Consider the following 13,530-nt stretch of genomic DNA (forward strand, 5'->3'; position numbering starts at 1 on the left):
CTTTGCCTCGACAGCAGTCTATGCACATTGAGAGGCGCTCGGATATACGCCGCGTCCCACATGATGTCTGTTGCAAAACGGGCGATTTCGGAAGCGACATGCTTCAGGTCGCAACGGCGCTTAGAAGAACGGGGCAGGGATTTTAGCGCAAAGTTTTAGTATCAAAGCGGGGGTGCACACCGGTCGAAAAATAAGACCGTCAACGGGTGGTGCCTGAAGCTGAAAGCGGTTGCAGGATGAGGAAAGTTGGCCTCACTCGGTGCGCGGGCGCCACTGGTGGCGCTTTGTTGGGCGCCCGGTGTCGCCGCCAGCTCACCGGCGGCTACTCCGTCCACGTCAGCGCATCGCCACGACCATCGCTCCAAATTCTCCTCCGCCATGCAACCCTGCTGTGACAAACGGTACACTCGTTCCCGACTGTCGCCTTCACTTTCGATATCATTGGTTGTGCCCGCTCCTACCCCACCGCCCTGATTCACGACATCTCCCGTTCACCGGCTGTTCACGTGGCGCTATACACGGTACGCATAGCTTTGTGTGAAGGATACCCCTGCTAATGCCCGGCCTTTTAGTGTTCCCCATACGAGCGACGATTCGGTGAAGCACAAGCGTTCGTCGTGACCAGTATGCGCACGCGCAATGCCTCGTCTTCGCTGTGACAACCAAGGCGAAACCCACGGGAGGGGTGGCGGCAGTTGTTCTGTGCGCTTCCCTCTTGCCGGGAGGCCCGGAGCGTCGACTGTCCTTTGACGTCGAGCTCGGGGGCCGCAGCATCAATGACATTTTCGCCAAAGATGCTCCCGGGGCAGGTGCCACTCGTCACTCTAGTGGCTTCGTGGATCTATCACCTGCTGCAGGCTTGCCTCAGGAATTCGGGCGGAGGTGGACGGCGGCGTTGTGACGGACTATTCTTCGGGGAGATGGCCGGCCGAGCGTCGGATCCAACCGACACCGTACGCCTCGGGGGCTGCGTACGCATTGGGAACAGAGGGCGGGCAGCTCGGCGGCTCACCGGAATCGCAGGAAAGGCGGAGCGGGGAGGTTGAGCGGTGTGTACGAAGCGGCGCCGGGATCAGGGGCCGCCGGTGCTGGGTCGGCGGGCAGAAGACCGGCGGCAATGGGTGAATACACGGGCGCTCACGCTGGATTGGTGTTCAGAATACCGGCGGGCGTGGATTGCGTGGCGGGAAATGGATGCCCGCGTCAACTACGCAGGCGCACGGGAGCCATCGATCTAGGCTTGAGGTATTGTAGAGCAGGGGTGGTGCGGCACATGAATTTGGAGGCAAGGGGTGGGGGGGGAGGGGATTTGCAGGGTCGGTTGGTGCCAAAACGGCATATTACCGGCGGATTTCGGACGTATCTGGCTTTAGGTCTTCGATGGTTCGGTGTTCTTGTGGGTGGAGTGAAGGGAAGGCGCTCCGGTCGATTGGGTCGGGAGCTCTCATGCTACTCCTCGCGATATACATACATTTCGCTGTGTACGCGGTGCCATGCACCCAGTGCTCCACGCCCGAATAATCTGTGTGGATCTCCTAGCCTTCCCGGTGTTCTTCGGGAGCAAGCTCCCTCACCGTGCATGTATCTACCACGGCGGTGCTTCGACCAGACAGAGTACCTGTGCCTTTGCGATGACGCCTGCAGCGTGTCGCCGGCGGCGGTGGATGCAGCATGGCGCAGCCCTCGTCGAATAGTTCAATCGCCCATATATCTGGATATCCCAGCTCAAGGTGAAATGTAATACAGCAACGTGTGGTATTTCTGCGAGTCAACCGACGGAGCCAGTTGACAATCATCAGGCACCGAAAGTTTGCCTCAAGTACGTTGCTCCGTCTCACATGGTCCGTCCGCAGGCTGCACCGCCGCGGAAGCGCCCTAACCCGCGGGGCGCCCGCGCCGAAAATAGGTGAAGTCGGGCGGCCAATGCTTCGGCGCGCCGCGGCCCGACTCACACCGGCGTTCTGAGGGCCGGCCCATCCCCGGCGCCGGCGTCCAAACTGCTCGGCGGCTCCACGCAGTCTTCAGCCCCGTCGCATCCCAGGCCTCGCCATCCTGTTCTCCATCTCGATCTCCATCCGATCCCCAACCTATCATGACACAAGCTGAGCAGCCATCCCCCATGACCGGCGAACAGGCCGCAGCAATGTCGGATCTCTCATCTCAACTTCACTACGCTTGGTATTACTATCAGGCGACCCTCATGAACGCGGACAGTCAAAAGACATACGACCTGGAGCTACGCTCCCTGATCATACGACTTAACCGGCAGTACGCACATTGGGGCGGCGCAAATCTTAAGTCCTTACCGTCTTTGGCCCTCGCTGCAATCTATGAAAATGATCGAGTTATAAAGATTCTCCGACGGAAGCTACGCCCCGGGCAGTATCTAAACGAAGCGCAAGTTCGAGACAACATCCTTGTTGCACACCTCATTCCGATCAAGGACGGCTCTTTACCGGGGCAGTTTGAAGGAGCAAGTAGAATTGCGCAAACCCCGGACGACGGCGGGTACGTGAAGCTTTTGCCCGAGGCTCAAGTTTCTAGCGCTTGGTGGAAGGACGCAGGTGGGCCTCGCTTCATGATTGCGATTGTATACATTTTATGAAAGGGGTGCAGATTGGTGGGTTAAGCAGGCGTTGAAACCGCCGATGCTGCGTTTCGCGATTAATGCGGCTGTACCACCGGGAAAGCACGCTCCCGGTAAGGCATCTATGCCATACATATACTGTAATCTGATTCAAAACCACGTGCAGACGACGACAGTCAGGGAGGTTTGGAGTCTGCAGCTGCCCCAAACCCGAGCACTTCCGGAACCGGCTCAGAAAGCAGTAAGACCCACCGCCTGCGTTTTAGTATACGTCTTTTAAACGTGCTTTTCAGCACCCTCCGGTATTTACACTGCCAGACCGACGAAAGCTCTCCCTCTGCGGCGCCGGGAAACTGCGAGCAACAAAACTGTTTTGACTAAATTTGTTGACAATGGGGGCGCAGCCAATTTTCTCGGCGGCGGTGAGCACACATGCGTCTGGAATTGGAGGGACTGCTGATGTATCCGATGCTACCAGCTGGAGTACAGTCGACCGTCACGGCGAGCGTAGGGCTGCCGCCTCAATCTGCGTCGTCCGCCGCTCCCAGCCGGCCGCCAAGCCCGCAACCCTTACGCCCAAGCGAATCGAAGAAACGAGGTCGCGATAAGGCTACCTGCCCGCCCTCATCACAGAATGGTCGTCCAGATGGGTGCAAAAAACCGCGAATGTACTTGGATCGCATTAAAGAGGAAGAACCGAATACTACCGATGAAGCCCCGCAGCAAGGGCCAATCTGGGGTGCTAACCGGCGCGCACTCGACATCACCGGACCCTTCGCGTTTCTCCGCGAGACTGATTCCCGAACGTTAGGGCAAACAAACGACTCAGTAGACAGACCCTTTCAGAACGGCGAGACCGAAAGAGGGGACGCCGCTTCAAAGCAGCAGCCCGCGCAAACCTTGAGCCAGTTTCACACCAGGCCGCGCACACGCCTCCAACTACGGAAGGCGGCAACTACGACAGCGGGGGGTAATATGGCACCTGATAGGTAGGGGTCTCCTTTTGATTTGATTCGAGGAGAAGCCAAACTTACGGCGACACAGCGCTGTAGTAGGCGGGGATCCCTTGATACCTCCACTTTCCAATCTTTCATCGCAGGCCCAAGGTAACATTTACCTTCCACGAAAATGTTTTTAATATCAATGTTATTCCCTGTTGAAGCAGACATGCCGGAAGACTGGGCTAAGCGACGAGCATCGGCTCCACCGGGTGAGCGGCCTTTCTACATCTTTCACCCCGGTCACATTCATTGTTTTTAGGGCGATCTTGGCGTAACTTACGACCCGCAGGTCTCCAACCAATCAATCCTTACGAAGAGGATCGTAAGATCGCCGTCGATCGCCGAGGGAGCGGCGTAGCAAGAGATCCTCAGAACGCCCCTCAGCCCGAAATCGGACGCCAGTACGAACCTGCAGCGGTTTCAGGACTGACGCCGCCACAACGTGGAGCCGGGGAAATCGCTCAGCGATCCGTACCCGGGAGAGCAGACATGACATTTGAGGAGAGGTCCGAGATTGTAGGAGGAGAAGCCGAGGAACACCTTCGAGATGGCAAGGACGAGATGCGATCAAGTGGACACGTTGCGGATCCGGGGATTCAGCCCCCAGCCCAAGCAGCAATCGATCCAGATATCGACCTTCGGATTCAAGTCTCACGCCATCTGCAGCTGCAACTTCAAACTTTCCAGCGTTCCGCAGATGTACAAGCGGCCCGCTGGTCTCCAACGGATAAACCGTCGGTGAGCCTGAGAAGCTATTTCGGTTGCTCAAAAGATCTGACCTGCAACCAAGGTCGCTTTCATGCCAGGGCGAGATGTTTATAGATCCATTGCGCTGGCGTACAGAAGATTGCAAGACGTTCTAATCCGGTTGCAAGTCTTGTTCAGCGGCCAAAATCGCCCGTTATCATGCCTTCAGCTCTACCACGATGTGCAGTCCCTGATGGAGCAGCTCGATGGGGTCGCAAAGGCCATAGCCGTCGAAGCAAAGTTGCGACGGTACGACGGATCTCGGAGCGTAATGAATTTTCAGGGTGAGTACACCGCATCGATCTCACATGCAAAGCCCCTCAAAAAAGGTAATTTCTGTATGCCCAGGGCAAGAGATTACGACACCAGGGGCCCGCGGTCGATCTCTATCCGGAACGGTCGGGGTCCGTCAGCTATCCGTGGCAGGCGATATACTCCTGGCATCTGGCGCATACAGTACTGGGAGCCTCGACGATCAGCTCTACGCAAGGGAACGGCTCATGATGAATCACCCCTCTCTCGCTGAAGCCGACGTGTCATGGGAGAAGGCTGCAGATATTATCGCCGGCTCGACCAAAGAAGCATCCGGATCTGCATCCGCTGCCATCCGCTGGGCCGTAGACATCGCACGAGAGGTACAGCGCCTCAAGGAATTCTTTCACACCCAGGGTGGGTGGCAAGGACTGGGATACGATGGGGTTGAAGACTGCGGGGAGCCGTCGAGCGGTTTGGACCCCGACGCCGGGGCTGGGCCAGCCCTCAGAACGCGGCTGTGAGTCGGGCCGCGGCTGTGAGCGGTAGCAGCTGTAGTGATACGCAGTAGACCTCAGTACGGTGCGCTCGAGCAGAGTGCAAGACTAATATATTCTGTACCTGTAGTGATACGCAGTAGACTACAGTACAGAGTGAGCAAAAGCAGAATGCAGCGGGATAAAGAAATGCGCGCTCACCCTCAGTACGGTGCGCTCGAGCAGAGTGCAAGACTGAGGGAGGCGCTGCGCGGGCGAGACGGTATAAGTGACAGACAGGACTGATGGCTACGGACCGGTGCACGTGTATGTAAGCAGGAACAGGAGAACGCGAGGCAAGCAGAAACGGAATGGTATCGTAGGATAGACCATGGCAGAGCGTAAGTCCGGGCGGCATCAAGACAATGGCTAGCGCGCATCGCGCGTGCTCCAACAGCGGCGCCGCAGCATTGCGCGCCCGACTTCACCTACTTTCGGCGCGGGCGCCCCGCGGGTTAGGGCGCTTCCGCGGCGGTGCAGCCTGCGGACGGACCATGTGAGACGGAGCAACGTACTTGAGGCAAACTTTCGATGCCTGATGATTGTCAACTGGCTCCGTCGGTTAACTCGCAGAAATACCACACGTTGCTGTATTACATTTCACCTTTGAAGTTAGCTTCTGCGCGGACAGCATGGCCTGTAGTCGTTCCATAGTCCAGGGCCCTACTTCGCGAAGGATGACCTGCTTGAGCTCGGTCATGTTGCCTATGTCTTCAGCGACGCGACTGTGTTCCCTCAGAAGGGACTCCAAGTTGCCCGGGTAAAAGGTCTGCAACCGGTCGGGGGCGGCGAGGAGGACGGGGAAATGAAGAAAATCCCGTTTGGAAAACATACGGAGTGCTAAGCGGTGAAGGTGTCGACCGCGATGAACCCCGTTATAGAACGAGGCCTTCCTTTGAAGCAGGTCGGAGCACGCGCTTGCTTTAAGAGCCTTGTCTGGATGGCTCCATCCCTCATCCTTCCGGTTCTTGCGAACGTTGAAGGACCTGAAAGCCTCCGGGATTGCCACGTAGTAGAGTCTCTTTGCACAGGAGGACACCGCGAGTGCGTCCTTCCTGTCCAAGAAGGAGAACACGACGAGAAAGATGTCGTCGTCAAGACCAGGGATGGAGGTCATATCTGGGCGAGTATGAGGAAGAGATGTTTGAGTCTTTGAAATAGACTATCGAACGATTACAGGCCATGATGTCCGCGCAGAAGCTAACTTCCCTTGCTCTCACGTTTTACGGATGGTGGTACTCAGCCGTTGACGACGCATTCGACCTGAACACTCTCGCCGCCTTCGTCTCCTCCTCTCCGACATTGCGCTCCTTGAGCATATGTTCCCTAGACGTCCCGGCCATCCCTCAAGCCGATCCCTCATCCCCCATCACATCGCTGAAGCAACTGTCGCTCATCTGCCTTCCTGACGTTACCGCCGCGCTCATCAACCTCTGCGACACCCTCAACACGTGTGCTGTCGAGCTGGCGGGGCCTTCCGCGCCGCTTTTCGACATCCCGGCAGCAGGTGGAACGCTCGTCCACCTTGCGGAGCTTCACGTCCTCTCCTGCATCGACATTCCGGCGGGGACAGTCATGCGCGTGGGTGAAGTTGGGTTGATATCGTTGGGCGGCACCATCACCCCCTTGTCCGGCATCGACGACGTGCGGCCGCTCGTCCCTCTTCTTCAGTCGGCCCGGCCCATCGCCGTGGAGGTATTCTCAGCAGGCGAGTTGACGGACGGGGAACAAATGTGGCACGGACTGTTTCAAGGCGCCCCTCGCCTACGCTACTTGGAGATCACCGTGACAGATGGGGATTGCAACATCGCCGATTACAAGGTCGGTATAGAGTCCCCGCCTATCTCACTCCTCCGTAGCTTTGCTTACTATCGTTTTATCGCGCACGACGCCCCGCACAGGCGATGCTGCTGGCTGCGCTCAGGTGTACAGCCATCAGCTACCTTAATCTCTATTGTCTTCCAGGATGTGGACCACTCCCGGTGGATATGCTCTGGGGTGATGTTACGCCTGAAGAGGAGGAGTCTCACCGCGAAGCCGAGAGGGTTTTCGCCGAGGGGCTGGCGTCAATCCCGTACGAGTTAGCCGCGGGTCTGCCGGCGCTGCGGGTCATCGCGATGTCTCACAGCCGAGCGATTGAGGCCCGGGTCGCGGAAAACGAGATGTGGAACGGCGGATGGGGCGACGGGGAACGAGTCAACCTATCATGGCCCGACTCACGTTTATCTCGCGAATCGGCGAAGGGAACGCGGGTCGATCGGTGGTGGCGGGTCGAGGTGGACGGCTCGAACCGCAGGCCCGTCGAGATCTCGCGGGAAGAGGCCGAGGTTATGCGCGAGGAGATCCAGAGGGCAGACTTCGACATTGCGACGACGCTGAAGGGTAAGTACTTCTCATGCACCTTTGGTCTACGAGGCGGCTGATTTGGTATCTCGAAGCTTGTGCCGAAACAGCTGCCAAATTAGCTGCCGGCCGTCTGCTTCAGGCGCTGCGCTGAGGTGCGGTGGATCCGGTCCTTCGATGCCCATGCCGCAAGTCGCGCATTCCTGTAGTCGTATTACACTCTTATATTGGATTATCGTCGCATATGGGAAGTGGACTTGTTGATGAGACTCACTATCGTGGCGGCCGGGAGGGGGTACAGGTATGCATCGCCGACGGTATTGCGCAAAACTGTCACCCAGACCCGACTCTCGGTTCCTGCCGCGCGCCGTCCGAGCCAATCGGTGTCCGGTGATAGAGAACACCGTTTGAGAGCGCCGGATAGTTGAAGCGATCAATGAAAATCGGACAGCCATGGACGCCTAGGAGATGGGGACGATATAATTTCGCGACAAATGATCGAATAACAAGAAAATGAGCGTAATCTAGACGGCGTACATTGTCGGCAGGTGCAGCCAAGGACCTTCCAGTGTGTGTCCGCTCAGGCGGGTGGTGCGGTACCTACAGGGTATTTGATGGTCGCTTGCACGTACCACCCGCGGCGGGTGTACGCCCGCGGCCGCGCGACTGAGGGCCTGGTCGGCTGCCCGTGGGATGGGCTGTGGGATGGGCTCCCGCGCCCACCGAGATGGGCGCCTACCCCTCCCGAGCCCACAGCCCATCGTGCTGCGGGATCATTTTGGCGGGAACCCAGCCCATCCCACGGACAGCCGACCAGGCCCTTAGTAGGCGCAACCATCCGCCCGGATTCCGTCGACGTCCCTATCACGATCCACAACGGCGGCGCATGTTATGCATCGGCGCCGATGATGACTCTTTCGTTGGAAACCGAAAATCCGCGTTGTTCAACGTATTCGCCGGGACGTCCATGCTAATAGTCACAGTGCAGTTGCATAAGCCGTTCTTTGCCGTACTCCAGTGTACGCACCCAGCACCGGCGGCCGTCTGATTCCTGGCACCAACAACTTTCTTTTTCTACTTGGCACGGTCTCTCATTGTGGCGTCGGCACGTGAGTTCCTGGCGTAAGCCGGCAGGTAATGGACCTACCATGCCGCAACGGTGATGAACGGCACCTCGCCCCTGGAGCATGTTCCACATAAAATCCATCAATGCTGCAACCGCCGAGCCCGAGGTCAACGCACCATCATCGCTCGAGGTCTCCCGATATGAGGGCGGTGAGCAGAATAGCCACCGCTGTCCCTCGCATCCGTGGCTTCTGTCTTCCTGGTCGCAGCGAGGACCGTGGTCAGCGAGCCCACTCAGTGGCCTCTCCCTGAGTGAAGCGATGCATCGAAATGAAGGGCACGGGTCCATCTGGGTCGACCTTTCGGGGGAAGTTGTTTGTTGAGAATAATGCATATGAACAATAGAAAGCTCCAACATACCGCTCAGGGCTGCAAGCCTCCAGGCAGACCGTTGACTCGAGGAACCGGTGACAGCTGCCTTGCTGCAAATGCAGAAGACGTCATTTGGCATTTTGTTGCTGGGACGATTGCCTACGTGGTTCCTCATCAGTATTGGGAGCAGTGAAGAGGCACACTATGCTGAGGGATCGAAGTGGCAGGCTCACATAAATGCGTCGCAAAGACGAAGTCTGGCAACTTCCTTATTACGCCGTCCGACAATGACCCAATGCCCCATATCCGATCTCGACGCCGTTTGTTTGCATACACAACACGTGCATTTCACAGCATATTGAAACTGTCGACTTCATTAAACAACAACCTGAGTCGCCAAACGACCATAACGTGCTTCACCGATATCAACCATTTGTCAAGTCGACAGGACATCTGGAATAATGCAAACAGCGTCCCGACTTCCTGAAGTTGATGCGTCAAACTTTGTCCACCCATGCATGAAATGAACCACGCACCCATGTTCATAACGCCGAACCCCTTCGTCCCGTCGTCCTCGCCGCCCTCCCATCGCCCGTACCAGCAACAGGTGATGGACCCACGAAGCCACCGAAGTGACGAGTGGCACCTGCCCCAGGAGCATCTTTGACAAAAATGCCATCAATGCTGCAGCCCGCGAACTCGAGGTCAAACGACCATCGACGCTCCGGGCTTCCCGGTAAGAGGGCAGCGCGCAGAATAGCTGCCGCCGTCCCTCCCGTGGCGTCCGTCATCCTGGTCGCGGCGAGAACGAGGCGCCATCTGCCCGCACACCGGCGGCGAATGCTTGTGCTTCACCGACTGTCGTTCGTGTAGGGAATCTTAAACGGTCGGATATTAGCTGGACTATTGATCAAACAACGCACATGCGTACCATGTATAGGTCAACCTGTTGTGCGGAACGACGGTTGGCGGGAACAGCACTGAATTCGGGGGATGGGATAGGAGCGAGCGCAAAAAGCGCTACACAAAACGTGTGCCGCAGAAGGAATTCATACCAGATGATATGCGGACTGGGAACGGAGGGTGGTTGTGGTGATCAGGCTGACGCTGATGAGCTGGCGGCGTCACCGCCAGACAGCGCCAGCGCGTAATCCAGCGCTTATACAACGTCCGCATTAAGCAACCTTTGTAATACAGCTGCGTACAGAAAGCTTGTCCAGGCGCTGAAAAACGCGACGGGCGTCGCGAGAAATGGGAAATTAAATCGAAATGGTCGAAAAATCGCCAGCGGTAAGACGAGCGTGTTTCTTCTCTCCCTCCCCCTCGCTGGATGCCCCCGACGGCCATGGAAAGTTGAAGAGCGCATCGGGCGCGTGTTTGGGCACGATATGACGCCTTTCCGCGTTTTCAACGGCTGAGTTGACGCATCGCGCGGCAGGTTGGGGTCCGGCAGCCATGGGCGACGATCTCGCCTCCATTAATCGCCTCGACGTACTTCAAATGGCCTCGCTCCGTGGTCAAGTCACAAATGCACCCCTCCGTGATCCATCCCGTCTCCGCATCCGTCAAAGTCCCAGAGGGTGAACACTGCTGGCGCCGTGGTGGAGGTGCAGCAGCGGGCGAGTAGTACAAAGTTCATACAATGAGAGGATGCCGGTCTTGGTGAGCTGCTCGTTTATCTCTTGCACGAGTTACATCGTTCGCATTAGAACTATAGGTACAAGGAACTGTACATATGTATGATAGTTGTGGACATATGCATGCCTTCCTTTCACCGAACACTTCCCCAGCCCTCCGAGCAAGATGGGTGCAACCTTAAATCAAAAAGACTCACATAACACATATCCAAGCTCTGAGAGACCCAAGGAACGGCAGGCACAACAATCCATTCACAGTGTGGTGGTGCTCGGATTCGTTGGGGATTCGGGAATAAGGTGACGTCGCTGGGGGTATATGACGTCTTCCGAGCAATGCAGGAGGGGTTAGAATCAGTTGGCTCTTACCTGTTCCACACCCTATACACACACTTTGGCGTGGCTTGACATAGTTCGCGGCGATTAACGGAGGCGAGATCGTCGCCCATGGCTGCCGGACCCCAACCTGCCGCGCGATGCGTCAACTCAGCCGTTGAAAACGCGGAAAGGCGTCATATCGTGCCCAAACACGCGCCCGATGCGCTCTTCAACTTTCCATGGCCGTCGGGGGCATCTAGCGAGGGGGAGGGAGAGAAGAAACACGCTCGTCTTACTGCTGGCGATTTTTGGGTGAATTTGTATCTATTTCCCTTTTTGTTGACGCGCGTCGCGCGTTCAGCGCTCGGTGCAAACTTAGTGACCGCAGCTGTACGTCACACTTGCTATTTCCATCCCCCTCTCGTTAAACCCATCGGACGGCTATGAAACGTTTAAAGCTATGACAAGAACGTGTTGAGGTATGTCCTGATGGGCTTTTTGTTCTGAACGATTTAGTGAACGTATTACACGATGGATTGAGGTTTCGCAGTTATGGGCGAAAGTCTCGCTTCCTTCCGCTACCCCGACATGTTTCAAACGGCGTCGATGATCGCGCGAGACGCAGAGGGGGCTCTCGCAGGTGCGTTTGCTGTTTTTTGGTCCACTGCATGCTGACCGACCCCGCGTAGTAGACGCACCGTTTACCATGTCGAGGGCGCTGTGTCAGCGGCAAGATCGTTGGGTGTGCACCTCCCCTCTAGTAGGGCATCTAGGACGTGGCAGGATCAGGAAGGTGCTGGCGTTGGCGCCCAGCCGGAGGGGGGGTGAGCCGCGAGTGTTGTGGGCGATTTCGATGACCACAAGTCTGCGGTGACCCGTGGGACGGGTAGAGTGGAACATTGATGGGTGGGTCCTCGCTTTGCGTCGTCTAGAAGGTTCACAAGTTCTCCGCCACAGAACGATTCCGGGGCAAAATGAACAAATGCGCCTCTGAAAGTCGACGCCAGGGAACATTTGGCGGCCGATGGGGCACATCAGCCTCGAGCAGGCGGACGAGTAGCAGGGGCAGGAGGGCTTCTGCTGAGAGAACAGCTTGCGCGTGAAGTATGGTATTCGCTCTGAAGTGGAAGTAAAGAAATTACACATGTATTGCCGGCGGCCATACAGTGATCGGCGGCTACAAAGCTCCAACAACTCCGGCAATGCAGCTAGTCCATTGTATTGCTGCCGGGGCTGAAGGTGAATTAAACATTCAGGGCCTGTAGGCCTGTGGATTCCGTTACAAATGCGGTGATGGACGCTCCTATAAGAATGATATTGCCTCACCTCCTTTTCCCGACCAGCCGAAGAGCGAGCTTCAGCCGGAGATCCCGCATCTATACAAAGCGCACGAATGCGCCCGCTGACGTCGTGCGGCGGTGGATTTGTTTCCTACTCAGTAGAAGTCCTCCGCATCCCGCAAAGTCCATCATTGCCGACGCCCAGAAGCCGCCCTTTGTGAAGCTGCGCCGCGACGCCGGGCTGGGATCGGGCTCATTGTAATCCACGACATGTGCTACATTCCTTCCGCCGCTGCTTTTGGGCGCTTGCGCACAGCGACGGCCGAGGGGTCTGTCATCGCCATCGTAACGCCCACGCGCGTCTTCTCATCCACATCCCGAACATGGGCGGTTGTACACGTCTTGTATCGTGCTAGTAAGCGAGATGCAGCTCGCATTTTGTTCCCGTATGATGTTGCAGGTGCTGACAACGTTGTATACAACGAAATTCTCATCTAACCTCGACCCATTTCGAAGTGTTCTCAAAAGCGTTCCGTGCGTTTACCATCCGCGTCCCAAGGGTGCCGCACGAAGCGCGGAGGACCTTGTATATAGTCCCCGTCATTTTGTGAGCACCACAAGACAAAGCATGCTTCCAAGGCCGCATCGCAGCTATCTAAAGAGGGCGGACACGTCCTTCCTGCTCCGCAACCCGATATCTCTCAACAGCCTCATCGCGGCTCCGATATGACTTATAGCAGTTGTCCGGGACCCCAATCACTTGCTCGGCCGCCTCATCCCAGAACTTGAAAACACCGACCCTACGGCCGGCGGTAACCAGATACCACAACCCGCGGTGAAGCGGGTCGGGACCATCAAAATGGTGAAGGTGACGGTTGAGGTCTTTTGACCCTAGCTCAATAGACTGAAGCAACAGCAGGTACAATTAAAAACGTCACCTTTGCTCTGCGCAGACTCGACCGCTGCGCCGTCCTCATACATTGACAAGGGGATCCGGGCGTCCTTGCTGAGGGAGGGCGGGTCGGGGTCATGATCCTCGCAGGCAGACCCCCCACGCCGAGGCCGCGCCCTCCTCTCTGCCGCAGGGAAGTGTTCCACGGAGCGCGCCGACCCGTCGATGTTGAGGACCGCGCCTGGCTGGATGTTGTAAAAGTTTCCACCGGCATGGACGTGTACGTTGAGCTCCGACGTGTTCAGCGTTGACGTGGTCGATGGGATTTCTATTGAGGGTAACCGGCGTTTTGGCCTATCTCCCATGTCCGGAGCACAGGCCGCAGGAGCACAGGCCGCAGACCCGCCGTCATTCTTGGCTCGGCGTTTCAACTGCTGCTCTGCAATGTTCTGTCAATGATGGGGGTAAGAAACGACCGGTCTACTCACCGACAACCCCGGTAC

The 13,530-nt window shown here is 57.1% G+C and overlaps 4 protein-coding genes across 4 annotated transcripts; 2 read left to right on the top strand and 2 right to left on the bottom strand.

Moving 5' to 3' along the window:
• Nucleotides 1-2,092: 2,092 nt before the first annotated feature.
• On the top strand, nucleotides 2,093-5,111 carry BXZ73DRAFT_85661 (uncharacterized protein; the record flags this gene model as incomplete). Its single annotated transcript, XM_048024025.1, has 10 exons — nucleotides 2,093-2,564; nucleotides 2,617-2,700; nucleotides 2,754-2,828; nucleotides 2,881-3,009; nucleotides 3,066-3,557; nucleotides 3,753-3,797; nucleotides 3,878-4,094; nucleotides 4,189-4,326; nucleotides 4,432-4,584; nucleotides 4,793-5,111. The coding sequence occupies 10 exons, from the start codon at nucleotides 2,093-2,095 to the stop codon at nucleotides 5,109-5,111; spliced, it is 2,124 nt and encodes a 707-aa protein (XP_047870498.1).
• A 467-nt stretch (nucleotides 5,112-5,578) lies between these two features.
• On the bottom strand, nucleotides 5,579-6,240 carry BXZ73DRAFT_111565 (uncharacterized protein; the record flags this gene model as incomplete). The annotated part of the gene is made up of 3 exons (XM_048017400.1): nucleotides 5,579-5,604; nucleotides 5,639-5,672; nucleotides 5,728-6,240. 3 exons carry the CDS (start codon nucleotides 6,238-6,240, stop codon nucleotides 5,579-5,581), a joined length of 573 nt encoding a protein of 190 aa, XP_047870499.1.
• Nucleotides 6,241-6,308: 68 nt separating this feature from the next.
• Nucleotides 6,309-7,620, top strand: BXZ73DRAFT_111566 (uncharacterized protein; the record flags this gene model as incomplete). Its single annotated transcript, XM_048017401.1, has 3 exons — nucleotides 6,309-6,944; nucleotides 7,025-7,505; nucleotides 7,577-7,620. The coding sequence occupies 3 exons, from the start codon at nucleotides 6,309-6,311 to the stop codon at nucleotides 7,618-7,620; spliced, it is 1,161 nt and encodes a 386-aa protein (XP_047870500.1).
• A 5,170-nt stretch (nucleotides 7,621-12,790) lies between these two features.
• BXZ73DRAFT_85663 (uncharacterized protein) lies at nucleotides 12,791-13,392 on the bottom strand (the record flags this gene model as incomplete). Its single annotated transcript, XM_048024026.1, has 2 exons — nucleotides 12,791-13,026; nucleotides 13,074-13,392. 2 exons carry the CDS (start codon nucleotides 13,390-13,392, stop codon nucleotides 12,791-12,793), a joined length of 555 nt encoding a protein of 184 aa, XP_047870501.1.
• Between the last annotated feature and the right edge of the window lie 138 nt (nucleotides 13,393-13,530).

The sequence above is a fragment of the Epithele typhae genome, assembly GCF_022376455.1.
Source record: "Epithele typhae strain CBS 203.58 chromosome Unknown BXZ73scaffold_577, whole genome shotgun sequence".
Classification (NCBI taxonomy): domain Eukaryota; kingdom Fungi; phylum Basidiomycota; class Agaricomycetes; order Polyporales; family Epitheliaceae; genus Epithele; species Epithele typhae.